General features: G+C 40.9%; 1 protein-coding gene across 4 annotated transcripts in view; it reads left to right on the top strand.

Annotated features, from left to right (window-relative positions):
- The window catches only part of fam13b (family with sequence similarity 13 member B), a 76,881-nt gene that overhangs the window by 45,224 nt on the left and 17,399 nt on the right, over window positions 1–14,258 (top strand). For all 4 annotated transcript variants that reach the window (XM_053323517.1, XM_053323518.1, XM_053323515.1 and 1 more), the window contains exon 8: window positions 12,724–12,768. In XM_053323517.1, coding sequence (XP_053179492.1) covers window positions 12,724–12,768 — 45 coding nt within the window. The remainder of the gene's footprint in view (window positions 1–12,723; window positions 12,769–14,258) is intronic.

Genomic DNA, 14,258 nt, shown 5'->3' with positions numbered 1-14,258 from the left:
CTTTGCCTTTTATTAGAAGACAGTCAGGGGCATAGAGGCTCAGGAAACAGAGGGAGAGAGAAAGATTGGTATGACATGCAACAAAGGTCCCTTGCCAGAGTCGAACCAGGGACGTTGTGGGTATGTGGCACACGCTGTAACCACTCTGTTACAGGGCGCTCCACACTGGAGCCTGACCAATATATTGATCAGCCGATATATTGGTCAATACTGGCCTATCACCTATGTTTTTACTCCTTAATATCGGTATCGGCATCGCCCCCAAAAATCCAGTATCGGTCGTGCCCTACTACACGCAACATTTTGCTCTAAACTGTTCGACTGTTTTGGGACAGCTCATTGCTCTATTAGTTATTCTTTGACAGCTCAGACATAAAGATAAAGACCCTGTCTACTGACTCAACATTAACTGTGTCTAAGTTGTTTGTCTAGCACTTGACAGACAGGGAAGTCTGTCTTCTGAGGCTGTTGCAGTGCTCCCTTAATAGACCCTGACAGCCAACACACACACATTATGTGTTGACAGCCCCTGCTCATCTCAAATCTATATATAATCCCTGGTATTTCTCTTCTGATCTCTCGTCTTCCCCCCGTCACTACTTCCCTTCTTCTCTACCCTTGATTATATTCTTGCTGTCTGTGGAAAGTATTTTTTATGGGCCCACTGAAATGTTCTGGCAGGCTGAGGAACGGGGCTCTTGGGATTCACTTTTGGCCCCGGTGAGGAAGAGAGGAGCAGCAGGGAGCAGTAGATTAATGGAGGGAAAGGAGAATCAGGGCAGGAGAGGCCATGAGGGAGCAAAGAGAGAGAGAGAGGGAAAAGGGGAGGAGGGCGGGGGGATTGAAAGTGTTCTTACTCGTGAACGATTTATTGATTGTCAGTCTGAGTGAAAACGCATTATCAGACGTCGGGAGGGAAAAGGTCAACCCAGAAGATAAAATTTAAACACATTATAAAACACTTGTCTTCAATTTTCTTCCCTTCCTCCAGTCTTGTTCGTCATTCTCCTCCATTACAACCATCATATCATGCTAACATGACTCCAGCACTCCTCTGCACATGATAAGTCGTCTCCTGTCGCAGGTAACCGCTCTGTAACCAGAGTAACCTTTTTGAATCCCGTTATAAGTCTTTCCCTCCAGTTATTTTGATGTGGCCGCGGAAATGATTTATGTTGAAGTGTGACTCCACGACTGACCGCTGAGCACTGTATTTTCAGTGTGAGCCAACAATGTGCACGTGTACGTCACAACGATATTAACTTGATCTCTCCCGTGTCATGTTCATCTGTTTTCATGAAGAGCAGCCAATAGCTCATGTGCACGTAGGCACGTAAACACAATATATTTCTCCGGTCTTTGCAGAGTTTTTCCTCATTTGGGGTCTAAGGATAAGCAGACCTGCCAACATGTACTTTGCATAGCGGTCATGCATTTTGACCTCCTAGTATGCTTGTACGATTCCATGTTCTAAAGTACGCATATTGTTTGATCTCGCACATCGCCAATTTCAGTCAAGTTGTCACCCGGTAGTCACTGAAGATCTGCGCCGCTGAGCCACAGAGATTTGCGTGTAAGCAGAGTGCTTTCAGCCAATCAGAGCACTTCATTTTCACCCAACCACCCCGCCTCGCCTCACCTAGCTTCGCGCCTCAGTTCAGTTCAGTGCTGCAAGCAAGCAAGCCAGTCAGATAGCCGGTTTCCTTTTGCCCGTTGAGCTGATAACATTGAAAAGGTCAAATTACGACGTTGAGTTAGCCCAATTAACCACTGGTCAAGGTTACAAGGTTGATCTATTCAATGTGTGTTGCAATGGTAACCGTCATGTTTCCCCGTGTTCTTCAGATTTCCGAAGGTATAATAATAATATACATGTGATACTCGACATTATTATCACAACAAACACACAGAGGAGGCATGGGCAGCCCGTGAGTCAATTTCCAAATATCAATAAATTGTTACGATGATATTGGAAGCAAGCAGACCATAACTACATCTAAATTACTGAGTTAAATTGTCACAACTCACCACCGCTGTGTCTGCTGCACGGAGGATCAGCTAACGTTAGCCTCTGGTGCTATTTGTAATCATCGCGCTCCTCTCCTCCTCTGAGAGTCTGTTCATGGCAGACTATTCTGCCTCACTGTTCTGTATAAAAGGTCCGGACACTGAATGGGGTACAGAGTTGCTCCGCCAATAAGCGGCTGTACATAGCTGTACATAGCATACTGACTTCTTAACATGACATTCGACTTGACCTTAGATGTTTCTGTGTTATCACCTGTGGTACATGTTGCAGACATATCTGCAACAAGTGTAGGCTGCTTTTAATATGTTTGCATGTTCACTGACGTAAATACAGTATATAGGTCAGTACATCAGTCAGCTATGTGCTTTTGGTATTTTGACCTAGTTAATAGATCACAAACAGACTGGCACTGAAGGAAACAGGATTTGTTTATTTTAGCATATATTCCGACCAAAATATCGTGCAAAACATTAAAAATAATAAATATCCCTTATTCTCACTTTTTTATTTGCCCAGTTTGAATTCTGCTCTGTACTGTGAGTAGTTTTGACCCCAAAGGAGCTGACCATAGAAACTTCCGGAAACTGAAGAAAGTGCCTGCCTTCTTTATGGTACGCACTGCGTGAGTTATACTGTACATCTTTCATCATATGGTCCTTTTGAGACTCAAAGCCTTCATTCTTATTTTTTATGATTAAATTATAGTCGACACAGTTGAACTTATGATCGATTATTGTTCAAATAGAACTCCTTCCCCTCTTTCCTTGAGTTAGTCTTACTTCTTTCTCCCTCCTTTCGCTAACTTCAACCTTTACTACATGACCTATTAGGTCAAGGCTCGGCAGTTTTGCACAACATGCAATATGATATACTAACTGACCTAGATAGCACCGCTTGCCCTGCACGTGTTATCAGTTCTTACCCACAGTTCTGGTAAACCTGTCATATCTGAGTTTGTGAGGAGCGCTCACGTTCCCAAAGCATCATGGAAAAAAAGATTTATTTTGATTGTCATCCCTCACGCTGAGGCTGAAGCTCCTGTGTGTCAACGCGCTGCCACTGTGGCTCTATTGTGTCTGTCACAGAAGATGAAGTTTAAGTTCTGGATTAAAGTTTGGCAAAACCAGTGATGAGACCATGAAAGACAAATCAACACTAAACAGCAGCCAAAATCATGATTTTTTACCAAAGTTTCGTAACATCTTTTGTCTCTTTTCCCCTGTGTTCCTTTCATTGAGGAATTTCTGGAATGCTGCAGAGTTTAGACGAGTGCGTCCCAGACAGGAATTTGAACTGGAACGCTTTGGCATCGCTTTCAAGTATAATTTAGACCACATGCATTTTACACTTATTTTCTAATATTCCTTTTATTTCATTGCAATGTGTATTACATTTCCACTGAAAAAGAAGAGTTTCAGATTATGTTTCTGGCAGGTATTTAATATTGAATATTGGTATTCAATGAATCTGCATATTAACCACACATAACAATACATAACAGTAGTGCATTACATTGCAAGCATCTGGCAATCAGAGCTGAAACTAATTATTTTCATGGTCAACTAATCTGTTGATTATTTTCTCAATTAGAAAACTGCCGATGACAAGTTCCCAAAGGCCAAGTTAACATTTTTAATTTCTAATCCACAGTTCAGAACTTAAAACATTTTTTTACTTACAAACTGAGAAAAAAATCAGAGAAAATATCTCCAAACTGTCAATCACTCCAACTCAGATTGGATGAGATCAGGAAATAATAAAATGCTTGATAAAGCCCCTTTTAGTCTGACCTCCATTTTATCCACTTTGGTAGAAGCTTGCATAATGTCTAGTCTGATTTTGTGTTTGACTTTGATTTGAAAGAGGTTGATGCACAAAAACTTCAGGACAAAATGAACTAACCTACTTTTAATCCCTGGAAGAATGTCCATAATCTTATCACGAACACAGCGTAGAAACAAATATGACAGATGAACACGGTCATTATATCCTGATTAGGACTCTCTACTTTTACTCTATTGCTTTTTGCCTCTTGTCGTCCTTCCTTCATCCTCTCTTTCCCACTGTGTTGTTTGTTTTTTACATTCTTCTGCTGTGTCACTTCTGCTCTTTCTCTCTCTATGATGAGCACTTTGTGTATCATTGTCTAATAGTCGTTTCAGAAGCTCACAGACAGGATAGAAAAGACCCAGTTGTGTGTCTGCGCTGAGCTGGATAGTGTGTGTCTGTGTGTGTGCGTATGTGCGCCATTACACAGCCCACCGGACCGGCTGTAATAACTGCTGAGTCTATAGTCATGACAGAGCGGATCAAAAAAAAAAAAAAAAATTAAACCCCCTCCCACTTTCTGGCTGATGATTGGCTCACTGAACTCTTTCCCTCTTTACGATTGGCTCTTTACTTCAGCCCCTCCCGCCCCATTGGTCCTCCTAGGGTTGTTGCCTGGTTACATCAGAAGCTCGTATATTTGAGCAGAGCTCTGGATGTTTACTGCAGCACTTTAACAGAGTGCAGAGTGAGGCGAGCTCACACACACTCATTCAACAACACACGCACACACACACACAGACAGACACACACACGCACAGTGAGTCAGAGGACACCACAGAAAGCACCCAGGCGATATCGTGCCTCTGCTGCTAGACCTGAGCTGGTACTGACGCTGACCCCTCAAAGTCCTCAACTGAGATAACCTACCCACTGGATACAAGGTGCACCTGCAGACCCGCTCCACATTTCTCAAACCGAACAACGAGAGGAAAGACCAAAAAAAAGGTTCATCCAGAACAAGCAGAACAGCTGGATATTGTTCCTGCAGGACATGTGTCAAGTTGTTAACAGGCAAAAAGAAGAGAGACACAGAAATCGTGCTGAGTTTGGTTAGAAGTCAAGCTCGCCTCTCTACTGGATGTTTGAAAAATACCACAAAAAAAACTAAAAAACACATTGGACTTAAATAACCTGCATGTGAGCTTGCTGACCGTGGTTGAAGACACACTTGGTAAAAGAGACACTGACAGAAACAGCCGATCAGACACAGGAGACAACCTTCACACTGAAAAACACCTACAGGCTGGATCCACTGACGTAAAAAAAAGAAAGAAAGAAAGAAAACAACAAAGGACACAGATCACAGTGAGAGAAAGCACAGCTGCAAAGATGAGAATGGCCTGTGACATTCTGCTGCAGAGGTAAACATCAGGGTTATATAACTCCTCAAGTCTGACTGGAATAAACAATCGGGATGAATGAATGGGTGGATGGATGGAAGGTGAAGCAAATATGTGGTTTGATGGTGAAATAATTAATGAATGGAGGGAGGGAGGGAGGGAGGGAGGGAGCAAGAAGCAAATTTGTGATTTGATGGTAGAAGAATGAACGAATGAATGAGCTGGAGGGAAAAGCGTGGGGAAAAAATGGATTGATTAAGATTAGATTAAACAGGAAAATCTGGAAGAATGAATTAAAGTGTGAATGGTGGAGCTGAGTGATATAAACCTTCCACTTTTCTTTTTATTATGTATGAAAGAATGGAGGGAAACAAGCTCGTGGGTTTGTGTTTCTAGCTCATTGTTTTGCTCTATAGAAAAGGTGAAAGAATAGAGAGACGAGGAGGAAGCCCGTGTCTTTTCATTCAGTGGAAGCAGAGCAGAAAAAGATGAAAGAGAGACGGGTTGTGGTATTACTTAACAGCTGGTTTTATGTTATATAATCTAACTATAAAGAGACCTGGGGTAAGGGGGGGGGGGGGTGCTGTCTGAGAATGTGTCAGCAGTTTCCCTTACAGAGAGGGAAAATGGCACTTATCCCTTTCTAAAATCACAGCTTCATTAATATAACTGAGTCATGGAACTTCTAGCTAATAGGTCCAACTTTAATGGGAGAAAATCACATTTATTGGCAGTTCTTGTTAAGATATCAAGCACTAAAGTACTCCGAGAAGCTCTTTGCAATAGATTTAAAAACTTTATTTTAAAATGTTTGTTCATTTTGTTTCTATTAGAGAAGTAGTGATAGGCTGTAATTAGCCTTTTTTTGGTGTATGTGATGGTGAACCTGAGGCTTGACTGAAAGAATTGGTCAGTTAGTATTGATTATTTTTTATTACAGATTTATAATTGAATTATTTAATTGTTTTTTAGAGCTGCAACTAACAATTGTCTTTATTAGTGACTCATCAGTTGATTGTTTTCTTGATTAATTGAGTAGTAGTTTGCTCTTTAATATATCAGAAAATGGTGAAAAATTCCTAAAGCCCAAAATGCAACCAAAATATGTTGTTTGGTCCCCAATCAGCAGTCCACTATCCAAAGATGTCATATAGCACTAAAAACCAAAAAAAACAAGCTGAAACCTGAGAATTCAAGCATTTTTTCTTTTAAAACAGTTACTTAAAATAATAAACGGGTTTTCATATTCGATAAATCGACTGATCAACTAATAATAATCAATTGAAGCTGAAACAGGTGGTCAATTGATCGATAGACATTGAATCTGCAATTTTGATTTTTCAAGCAAACATATTCAGGTTATAGTTAATCTAATGTAAACATGTGCTGAAAGCAAAATATCATATATTATAATACATTTTATATTTTGGCATTTTTAAAATATATATATTTTGATTTGTTTTTCTAAGATTTTATAAACGAATCATCTTTTGGGCAGATTTTGACACACTGAAATGAGCTCTCACACACAAATTATTAATATAGTTCATCCAGTTATTAGGGCTGGGCAATAAATCGATATTATATCAATATTGTGATATTTTATAGATATTGTGTTTTTTAATATCATAATATTGTGATATGGAATAAGTGTTCTTTTCCTGCTTTTGAAGGCTGCATTACAGTAAAAATATAATTTTAAGAGCTCAACCACTCTGTTCTGTTATCTGCTTTTATCCACTTACTCATTATATCCACATTTACTGATGATTATTTATCAAAAATCTCATTGTCTAAATATTTTGTGAAAGCACTGATAATCATCCCTACAATATTGTCAAAATATCGATATTGTGATATTTGATTCTGCCCATATCGTTTTACAAATCGTCAGCCAGTGCTGAAAAAATAACATTTTTAGTGCAAGCTATCAACAATGTTGCATCAGCCCCTCATGACTCTGCAAGAGGAATGATAATCAAAGGATGGATGAGGAGGCAGAGGAGAGGCTGTGGATGATTTGTTGAGTAAACTAAACAAAATAAGCCATTATTCTCAGATAGCCAAACTTCTGTGGGGTAATTAAGGGAAAATGAATGAAGGGGCACAGTGTTGGTCATTTATTGTCCCAAGTGCAAAGCAGCTGAAGGAAACAAACAAATAAGCAGTGTCCAAGCAGAGAACCAAACACACATCTTTAATGTGTCTCTGAGCTACTCTGTAGACAGCTTGAATTCAAACATCTGCTGTGAGGCTCTCAGAGTTTCTTGGCCCTGACACAAAGGACTGTAAATGTTTACTGTTTCAGAGGCAGCAAGAAGAGCTGTTTATAAGATGTAAGACGATGCTTATGATTGTCTGTGTGTGTGTGTGTGTGTGTGTGTGTGTGTGTGTGTGTGTGTGTGTGTGTGTGTGTGTTTGTGTTTGTGTTTGTGTGTGTGTGTGTATGCCTGTGTCTGAAGAAGGTTACATGGAGGTGCAGAGGTGGGTAGACTGTAGCAGGTCGTGGTACCTCCCAGGCAGAACAGAGCAAGTTTGCTGACAACGGCACCTTTGTCGAATCACAACTAACCTCAAACTCATTTATACACATGCACACATACACTGTCTTTCTGCTTTTTACCATCAAAATAACTTTGTTTTATTTCAGTGCAGCCAACAAAAAAACAGAATCGCTCTGAAATGTTTATGTCTTTCAGTCAGCTGATACCACAACACGCCTTTACACCTCCGCAGCTGATACTCTTAGCTGGCCATGTGATACTGATACACTTGCCCTATATACTTTATTTACACAGTACTAGCATCTGTTGGGGCCAGTTGATGACACAGTAGCACAAACTGACTTTTAGCCAAACACACGCCTGCAGAGAATGTGAAATCTGAACTGTGTGTAAAATACTGTCAGAGAGAGAGAATCAGACCTACAGCTTTGAACAGATTCAGAGGTAGAGCTTTCAACAACTCAACTTTATTTATGTGGCACCTTTCATACAAACATGCAACCCAAAGTGCTTCACATAGCAGGATTAAAACAAAACACTAAGATAAATCAATAGATGCAAAACAGAAAACTATTGCTAATGTTTCGCAAGTCTAAAAAATACAACAATAAAACAATAGGGTGAACTACATAAAAGTCAATATAATAAAATAAACACCAGGGATAAAATTATATATATTTTTAAAAGAATCTAGAGATCAAGTTGTGGTTGCTTTTAATTTGTTTCTCACCTTTGATTTTGTGACAGTCACAATGGAAAACCCTGACTCACATGAATAGGTGGTGGTGAGAGGCGACAGAAATCTGATTGCCCGTTTTGACCGTGAGGATATCGACTGGTAGCCAACATGCCGAATGAAACAAGGTCAACTTGTGCGAGCTGAAGCTTCAGGCTGCTTTCTGCTGATAGCTCCATCACTTCACTTTCCAACACAGTGGACAGAGCCATGTCTTCTGAAGCAGGATCCACAGAGAAAGAGTCCAAAATCCAAAGATTTCCACATCATGGGTCCTCTGGGATGTAGTCTGCAGACTTTCATTAACCAAAGTCAAATGCTGGGTTATAGTCCTGGATGTGTTGACATGAGGAGAAGCTTCCAAAGTTTCAATTAGGAGTGAAAACATGTCAAATCCTTCTTGGCTCTTCTGTTCCAAAGAGTACATTTTGTTCTTGAAGCCCTCAAATTTGTCTGCCTCGCATCGACATATTGAGCTGAGTTTCCATCAGCTTAGTGCTCAGCAAGACAGGAGTGCTGTTGCTCCAAAAATGCGTGCACTTCTTTTCTCAGTTCAAAAAAGGCAATTAAGCACACGTCCGCTTTGAATCCACCTTACTTCACTTCGGTACAAAAGCTGCAAAGGACCTGCATTTCCACTGACAGGCGTAGATTGTTATAGTAAATGATAACATTACAGAAAGAACCCTACACAGAAATAAAACGTTTTTCTTTACCTTTTGATTTGGACTGTTTCTTATAGAGTCTAACCAGGTCTACCTCAAGAAGAAATCTTATTCTGAAATCCCACGAGAGTTGAGTTGTTATCAAAATGTTCAGACATTCAGACACTCCTCTCTCCAACTCTGTCATGATTGAATATTTAGTTGATTTTTTTTTATTTATGTGAATTCTTGACCACTAGCTTTGTAAATTACCAAAAAAATTTCTAAATGTACTTTTAATCTAACCATTTGGCCCATTAGAAGGCGCTCTGAGGCCCACTGGTTGAGAATGGCTGTTGTACATTATCACCACCGATGAGCAGTTAGGTGTGTGATTCCTTAAGATCTTATCAAGGTCTTATCTCCATCTGTGGCTACCGCTGCAGTCAAGGCTGCAGGGCAGGAGCCGATCTAATCTGGCCTACTTGGAGCAGTTTGGAGAGCTGAACCTTCCTTCGCCAACTACAGTTGTGCCCCCTTGGCACTGTTGTACATGTGGCAGCTTTAAACCAAAGACTTTTAACAGGAATTAATACGTAAGCTTTATTAACATGGTTAATAGGTTTTTAAAGATTTGTATTCAACAAATAACAAACAAATTAACAAAAAGCTTTGTTTATTGCCCCAGGTTGGGTGTGGTGAGAAATGTGCTCTGATGCACTTGTAACCACACCCGGCAGTAATGTCACGCTGCACTGACACAGCTCCTACATCTCTGCTGTGAGGTGAGACATTAAACCAATGGAGCGCAGCAAGAACATGATTTCACCTGCGGCTCTGCTGGTCTTTAAAGAGCAACAGCTAAAGTGCAGTTGTTCTTAGGACTGTGTTAATTTTCTGTGAGGTTTCATAGATTGATTTATATACTTGTGCATTGACTTTTGTAAGAGCATGAACTAGTGGGTTGTTTTTCACTTGAGTGTTGCATTTTTTTAGCAAAGTTTTGAAAAGAAAAACGGGGAAAGTTAAGTGACAGTAAAGATTATTGAAATCTCAAAACCGAGATGCATCATTTTGCAATCTTTTTCATTTTGAAAAGCACAACTGGAGAATGATTTGTTGTCCTCAGTAGTTTGATTGTCGTTCACTACTGAAGCAAAACTGCAAGAAACTAAGTAATTATTTCCCCTGATAACATAATCAAAATCACTTTCTTGTACATCAAAGCCCCAGAATGATCCTATCTGCCCTTCATGTTGTCCTAGGCAGGGCAGAAAAAGCCCAGAAGGACCCTTTTAAAGAGTGTCTTGTATGGTCCTGAAGGGCTCCGCCAACGCTGATAGAAATGTTATCTTTGTTGCTTTGGGAGCTTGAGGAGGGCAGGAACACCTCAAAGGGCCCAACAACGGTTCTAGTTCAGGTCCTCAGTGGCAAAACGGTGTAAGATCAGATATTATCTTTGCTACTTAGAGCCCATGGAGATTAGGTAACGTCCTTGAGGGCCCTATCAGGGATTTATTGTTGGTGATGCAGCCACCTCGCACGCTCCCTTAGGGTGCAACTCAGCAGGGCAGCCTACTGTCAGACGTTATCTGTGCTTTGAAGGGACTGTCGTTGCTATATGGTGCCTTCAGGGTGCGTTCCTGTTTAAAGGGCAGTTCTCCTTGTTGGTGTATACGAGAAGAAAGGAGAAAATTTCACAAAGGATCTGATACAGATGATCATAGATGGACAGAATCAGTATATGTTGAAGAGTTTTTAATCAGTTAGGGAGGACAAAAGTAGTTTGTTATTTGTATTTTTAGGAAGCATTTTTGCCAGCTTATTGCTTGATTTCTGCAACATTAGTACTCTCTCTTCTTTTTGTCTGTCTCTCTGTCTCACACACACAAACGTCGTCACGGTTACAATGTCTGAAAGTGAATGTGAGACGTCTGTTACATTCAAGGTCGGTGAGAGACAAAGGAGGAGGATTTGAGCCCAGAGAGAAAAGTCATGAGTGAGGAAGGAAGAGAGGAGAAAGGAGAAGTTAAGTCAGGGAGGACGTGATGTAAAAAAGATTTTTGTATGAAGGGTTGATGGCAGAAAGGAAAAAGGCGGATTTAATGAGGAAAAACAGGCAAAAGAGGAAGACGAGATAAAGAGATAAAGTAAATTGAGGGAAAATTGAGGAGAACAGGAGAGCTGCTGAAGATTGAAAAATTGGACAGCCGAAGAAAAAGGCCTAATGAAGGGAGAAAGGAAAAACAGCAGGAGGGATGAGAGGAGGGCAGGAGAAAGAAAGGAGCAGGGTGGCAAGAATAGAAACAACAAACAAGGGAGGGATGAGAAGAAGGTGGGCTTTATTGTTTCCTGTCTTCCATTAATTATTCAGTTTGTATCGATCTACCAGACAACTTCTTGCTGCATTACCCGTGTGTGTGTGTGTGTGTGTGTGTGTGTGTGTGTGTGTGTGTGTGTGTGTGTGTGTGTGTGTGTGTGTGTGTGTGTGTGTGTGTGTGTGTGTGTGTGTGTGGTTGCATAACTTCAGCTGCTGTTTTTCTAATGAGATGAGTTTGACCGACTGAGTCTGTCTCTCTCACACACACACACACACACACACACACACACACACACACACACACACACACACACACACAGCTTGCTTAACCCTCACCTTAACCACTGACCCAAAGATCAACTTTTCCCCAACTGGGGACACGACTTTTGTCCAGTTAACTGGTCCTAAATTTGAAATTTTCCCCAAACGTAGGTTATGACAGGCCACACACACACAGACACACACACACACACACACACACACACACACACATACACACACACTCACAGTATCTATGCACTTGGGCATAATATGATGAACGACCTTGTGTTGTGCGTGTCGGGGTGTTATATAAATCTGGAGTCCTGGCGTGTCTGTGTGTGTGTGTGTGTTTGTGACGACAGCAGGAGGCAGCTGAATCAACGGACACATCTCAGCCACCTCCCTGTTTCATGCCCCCCCCCCCCCACACACACACACACACACACACACACATACACAAACACTTCCTTGCTTATGGAGAAACACTGAAGAACAAATATGACCTGACACACACACACACACACACACACACACATCCTTCTATCTGATCAGAAGGCTTTAGTAGAGCACTGTAGCCTAAATAACAATCTGCCCACCCAGAGTGGCGCCACTGACTGAAACTTTGTGTATCTGAGCGTGTGTGTGGTGTGTTTTTTTTGGGATTCAAGATTAGGAGTCAACTGCAGCGAGAAACATAAACTCATCACGCCAACGTCCTCACATCCTCATTTCATTATCTTCTTCTTCTCATACTTTCTCTCTGTTGGTGCACACTCTCTAAAACACACACACTGGTATTCATGCCTGGCATCCTTGTCATTCTTCTAACCTTGTTTTCCCCTGCTGCCCGACACACACACAGGCTAACGCACACACATGCACTAACGCACACATACATGCAAACGCACACGTACACACACACACACACACACACACACACACACACACACACACACACACACACACACACTCCAAGGTCAATTTATGTCAGTATGGGAAGGGAGTCGAGGAGTACATGATGTTCTAACCATGTCGTCCTTTTCTCTCCTCTCTCTACAGCTCCCACCTCTCCCCTATATCCATCCTGCCTGCTGACTCTGCTGAGTAAGTACACACGCACACACACACACACACACTAGTAATTTTATCATCTCACGATAGCATACATAGGCACTTCTTTGTGTACACACACTCATTCACGCGCCGTAGCTTCACAGACAGATGTACGCATGCACACGCATTAGATCACACAAAATAAATAACCGTGATAAATTGCAGTGGAGCAGTTATATCATTCACATCTACAGCATCTGTGTCATATAATAACAAGAGAATAATAGAAATAAAACAACAAAAAATACCCAATGAGAGCTGAAGTGTGAAGAGAGTGTGAAGGACCATCTGCACAAGAGGCAGATAAAAATAACAGGTATCAACACAGAAGTGCGGGCAGTGCCGAGAAGAGGCGAGTTTATTTAAAAAAACAACGTAGAGGTTAAGAGGAAGTGACAAGGAGGCCTGTTTGGATTATAGAGCAAAACCAAACCATTCTGCGTGACTTTTTTGTGCTTTTAGAGCTGTGAGGACATGAACTCAGCGATCACATGACTGTCAGGCCTCCGCTTCCTTGACTTGCATGACACAGAGGCAAAATAAAATCATTTTCTACGGTGCTATAGATCCATGTGGAGTTCACGACCTGAAGGCTCGAGGGCACAAACACCAGCCGTCTCAGCGCTCAGGAGTAACACCTGAAAACTGAAATTCACATGTTTATTATTAAAAAACAAAAATATGATGGCAGCAAATCAGCAACCGTTTACACTGTCTGACAAAGCACTTTCTTCGTAGCCTTTTTGTTGATACTTTTAGTGCACTGCGGACATCTTTTGAATATTTTGGTACAAAATAAGCAAATATTAATAGACTTTATTTAGATGAACAAAAACTAACTGTGCTTCATTAAATAAATGATAGATGCCACAGAAATGAGAAAAAGTAATCATTGATATCTAGTAATAAGACATGAAGAGTTTTAGGCTGACAACTAAAAGCTGATATTCTTTCCACATAATTTGCTCTTTTGTTGTTATAGCCTGCTATTCTGTAATTGAGTGATGTATAGATGTAATTAAAAATGAGAGTTTGTTGAGTTTTTTAGTTATCTGCCACATTTACAGTCTTTTTAGCATCAAATGTTCTCTCTGTGTATCCCTGTTGAGCTGCAGTGGAAGAACAACAACATAAAGAGGTTAAAAAGGATGGCTGAAGCTTCAAATAAACTTTTAAATACAGTTTTCGCATAAGCGGGACTGTGGATTTTGGTCCCCATTGCTTACATATGAAGTGCATTATGAAGGGATCTTTTAATGGCCAGTAGGAACAATTACAGCAAGAAAAACCCTGTTTTAAGATGGACTAAACTGTGAATCCCTCCTTTAATTGCACTCACTAGCTGGAGAAACTTTATCACTTGCAGCTCGTTGTCTGAGTTTCATACATCAGGAGTGTGGTGAGCTTTAAGGCGTCATTAACATTAACGGTTAGACGGCTGCGAGACCCTCGGTTGCCTAGGCGATGATTTATGTCCTCAC

Source organism: Scomber japonicus, chromosome 8 (assembly GCF_027409825.1).
Source record: "Scomber japonicus isolate fScoJap1 chromosome 8, fScoJap1.pri, whole genome shotgun sequence".
Lineage (NCBI taxonomy): Eukaryota > Metazoa > Chordata > Actinopteri > Scombriformes > Scombridae > Scomber > Scomber japonicus.
The sequence above is the reverse complement of the archived record's forward strand: the minus strand, read 5'-3'. Positions and strand labels throughout refer to the sequence as shown.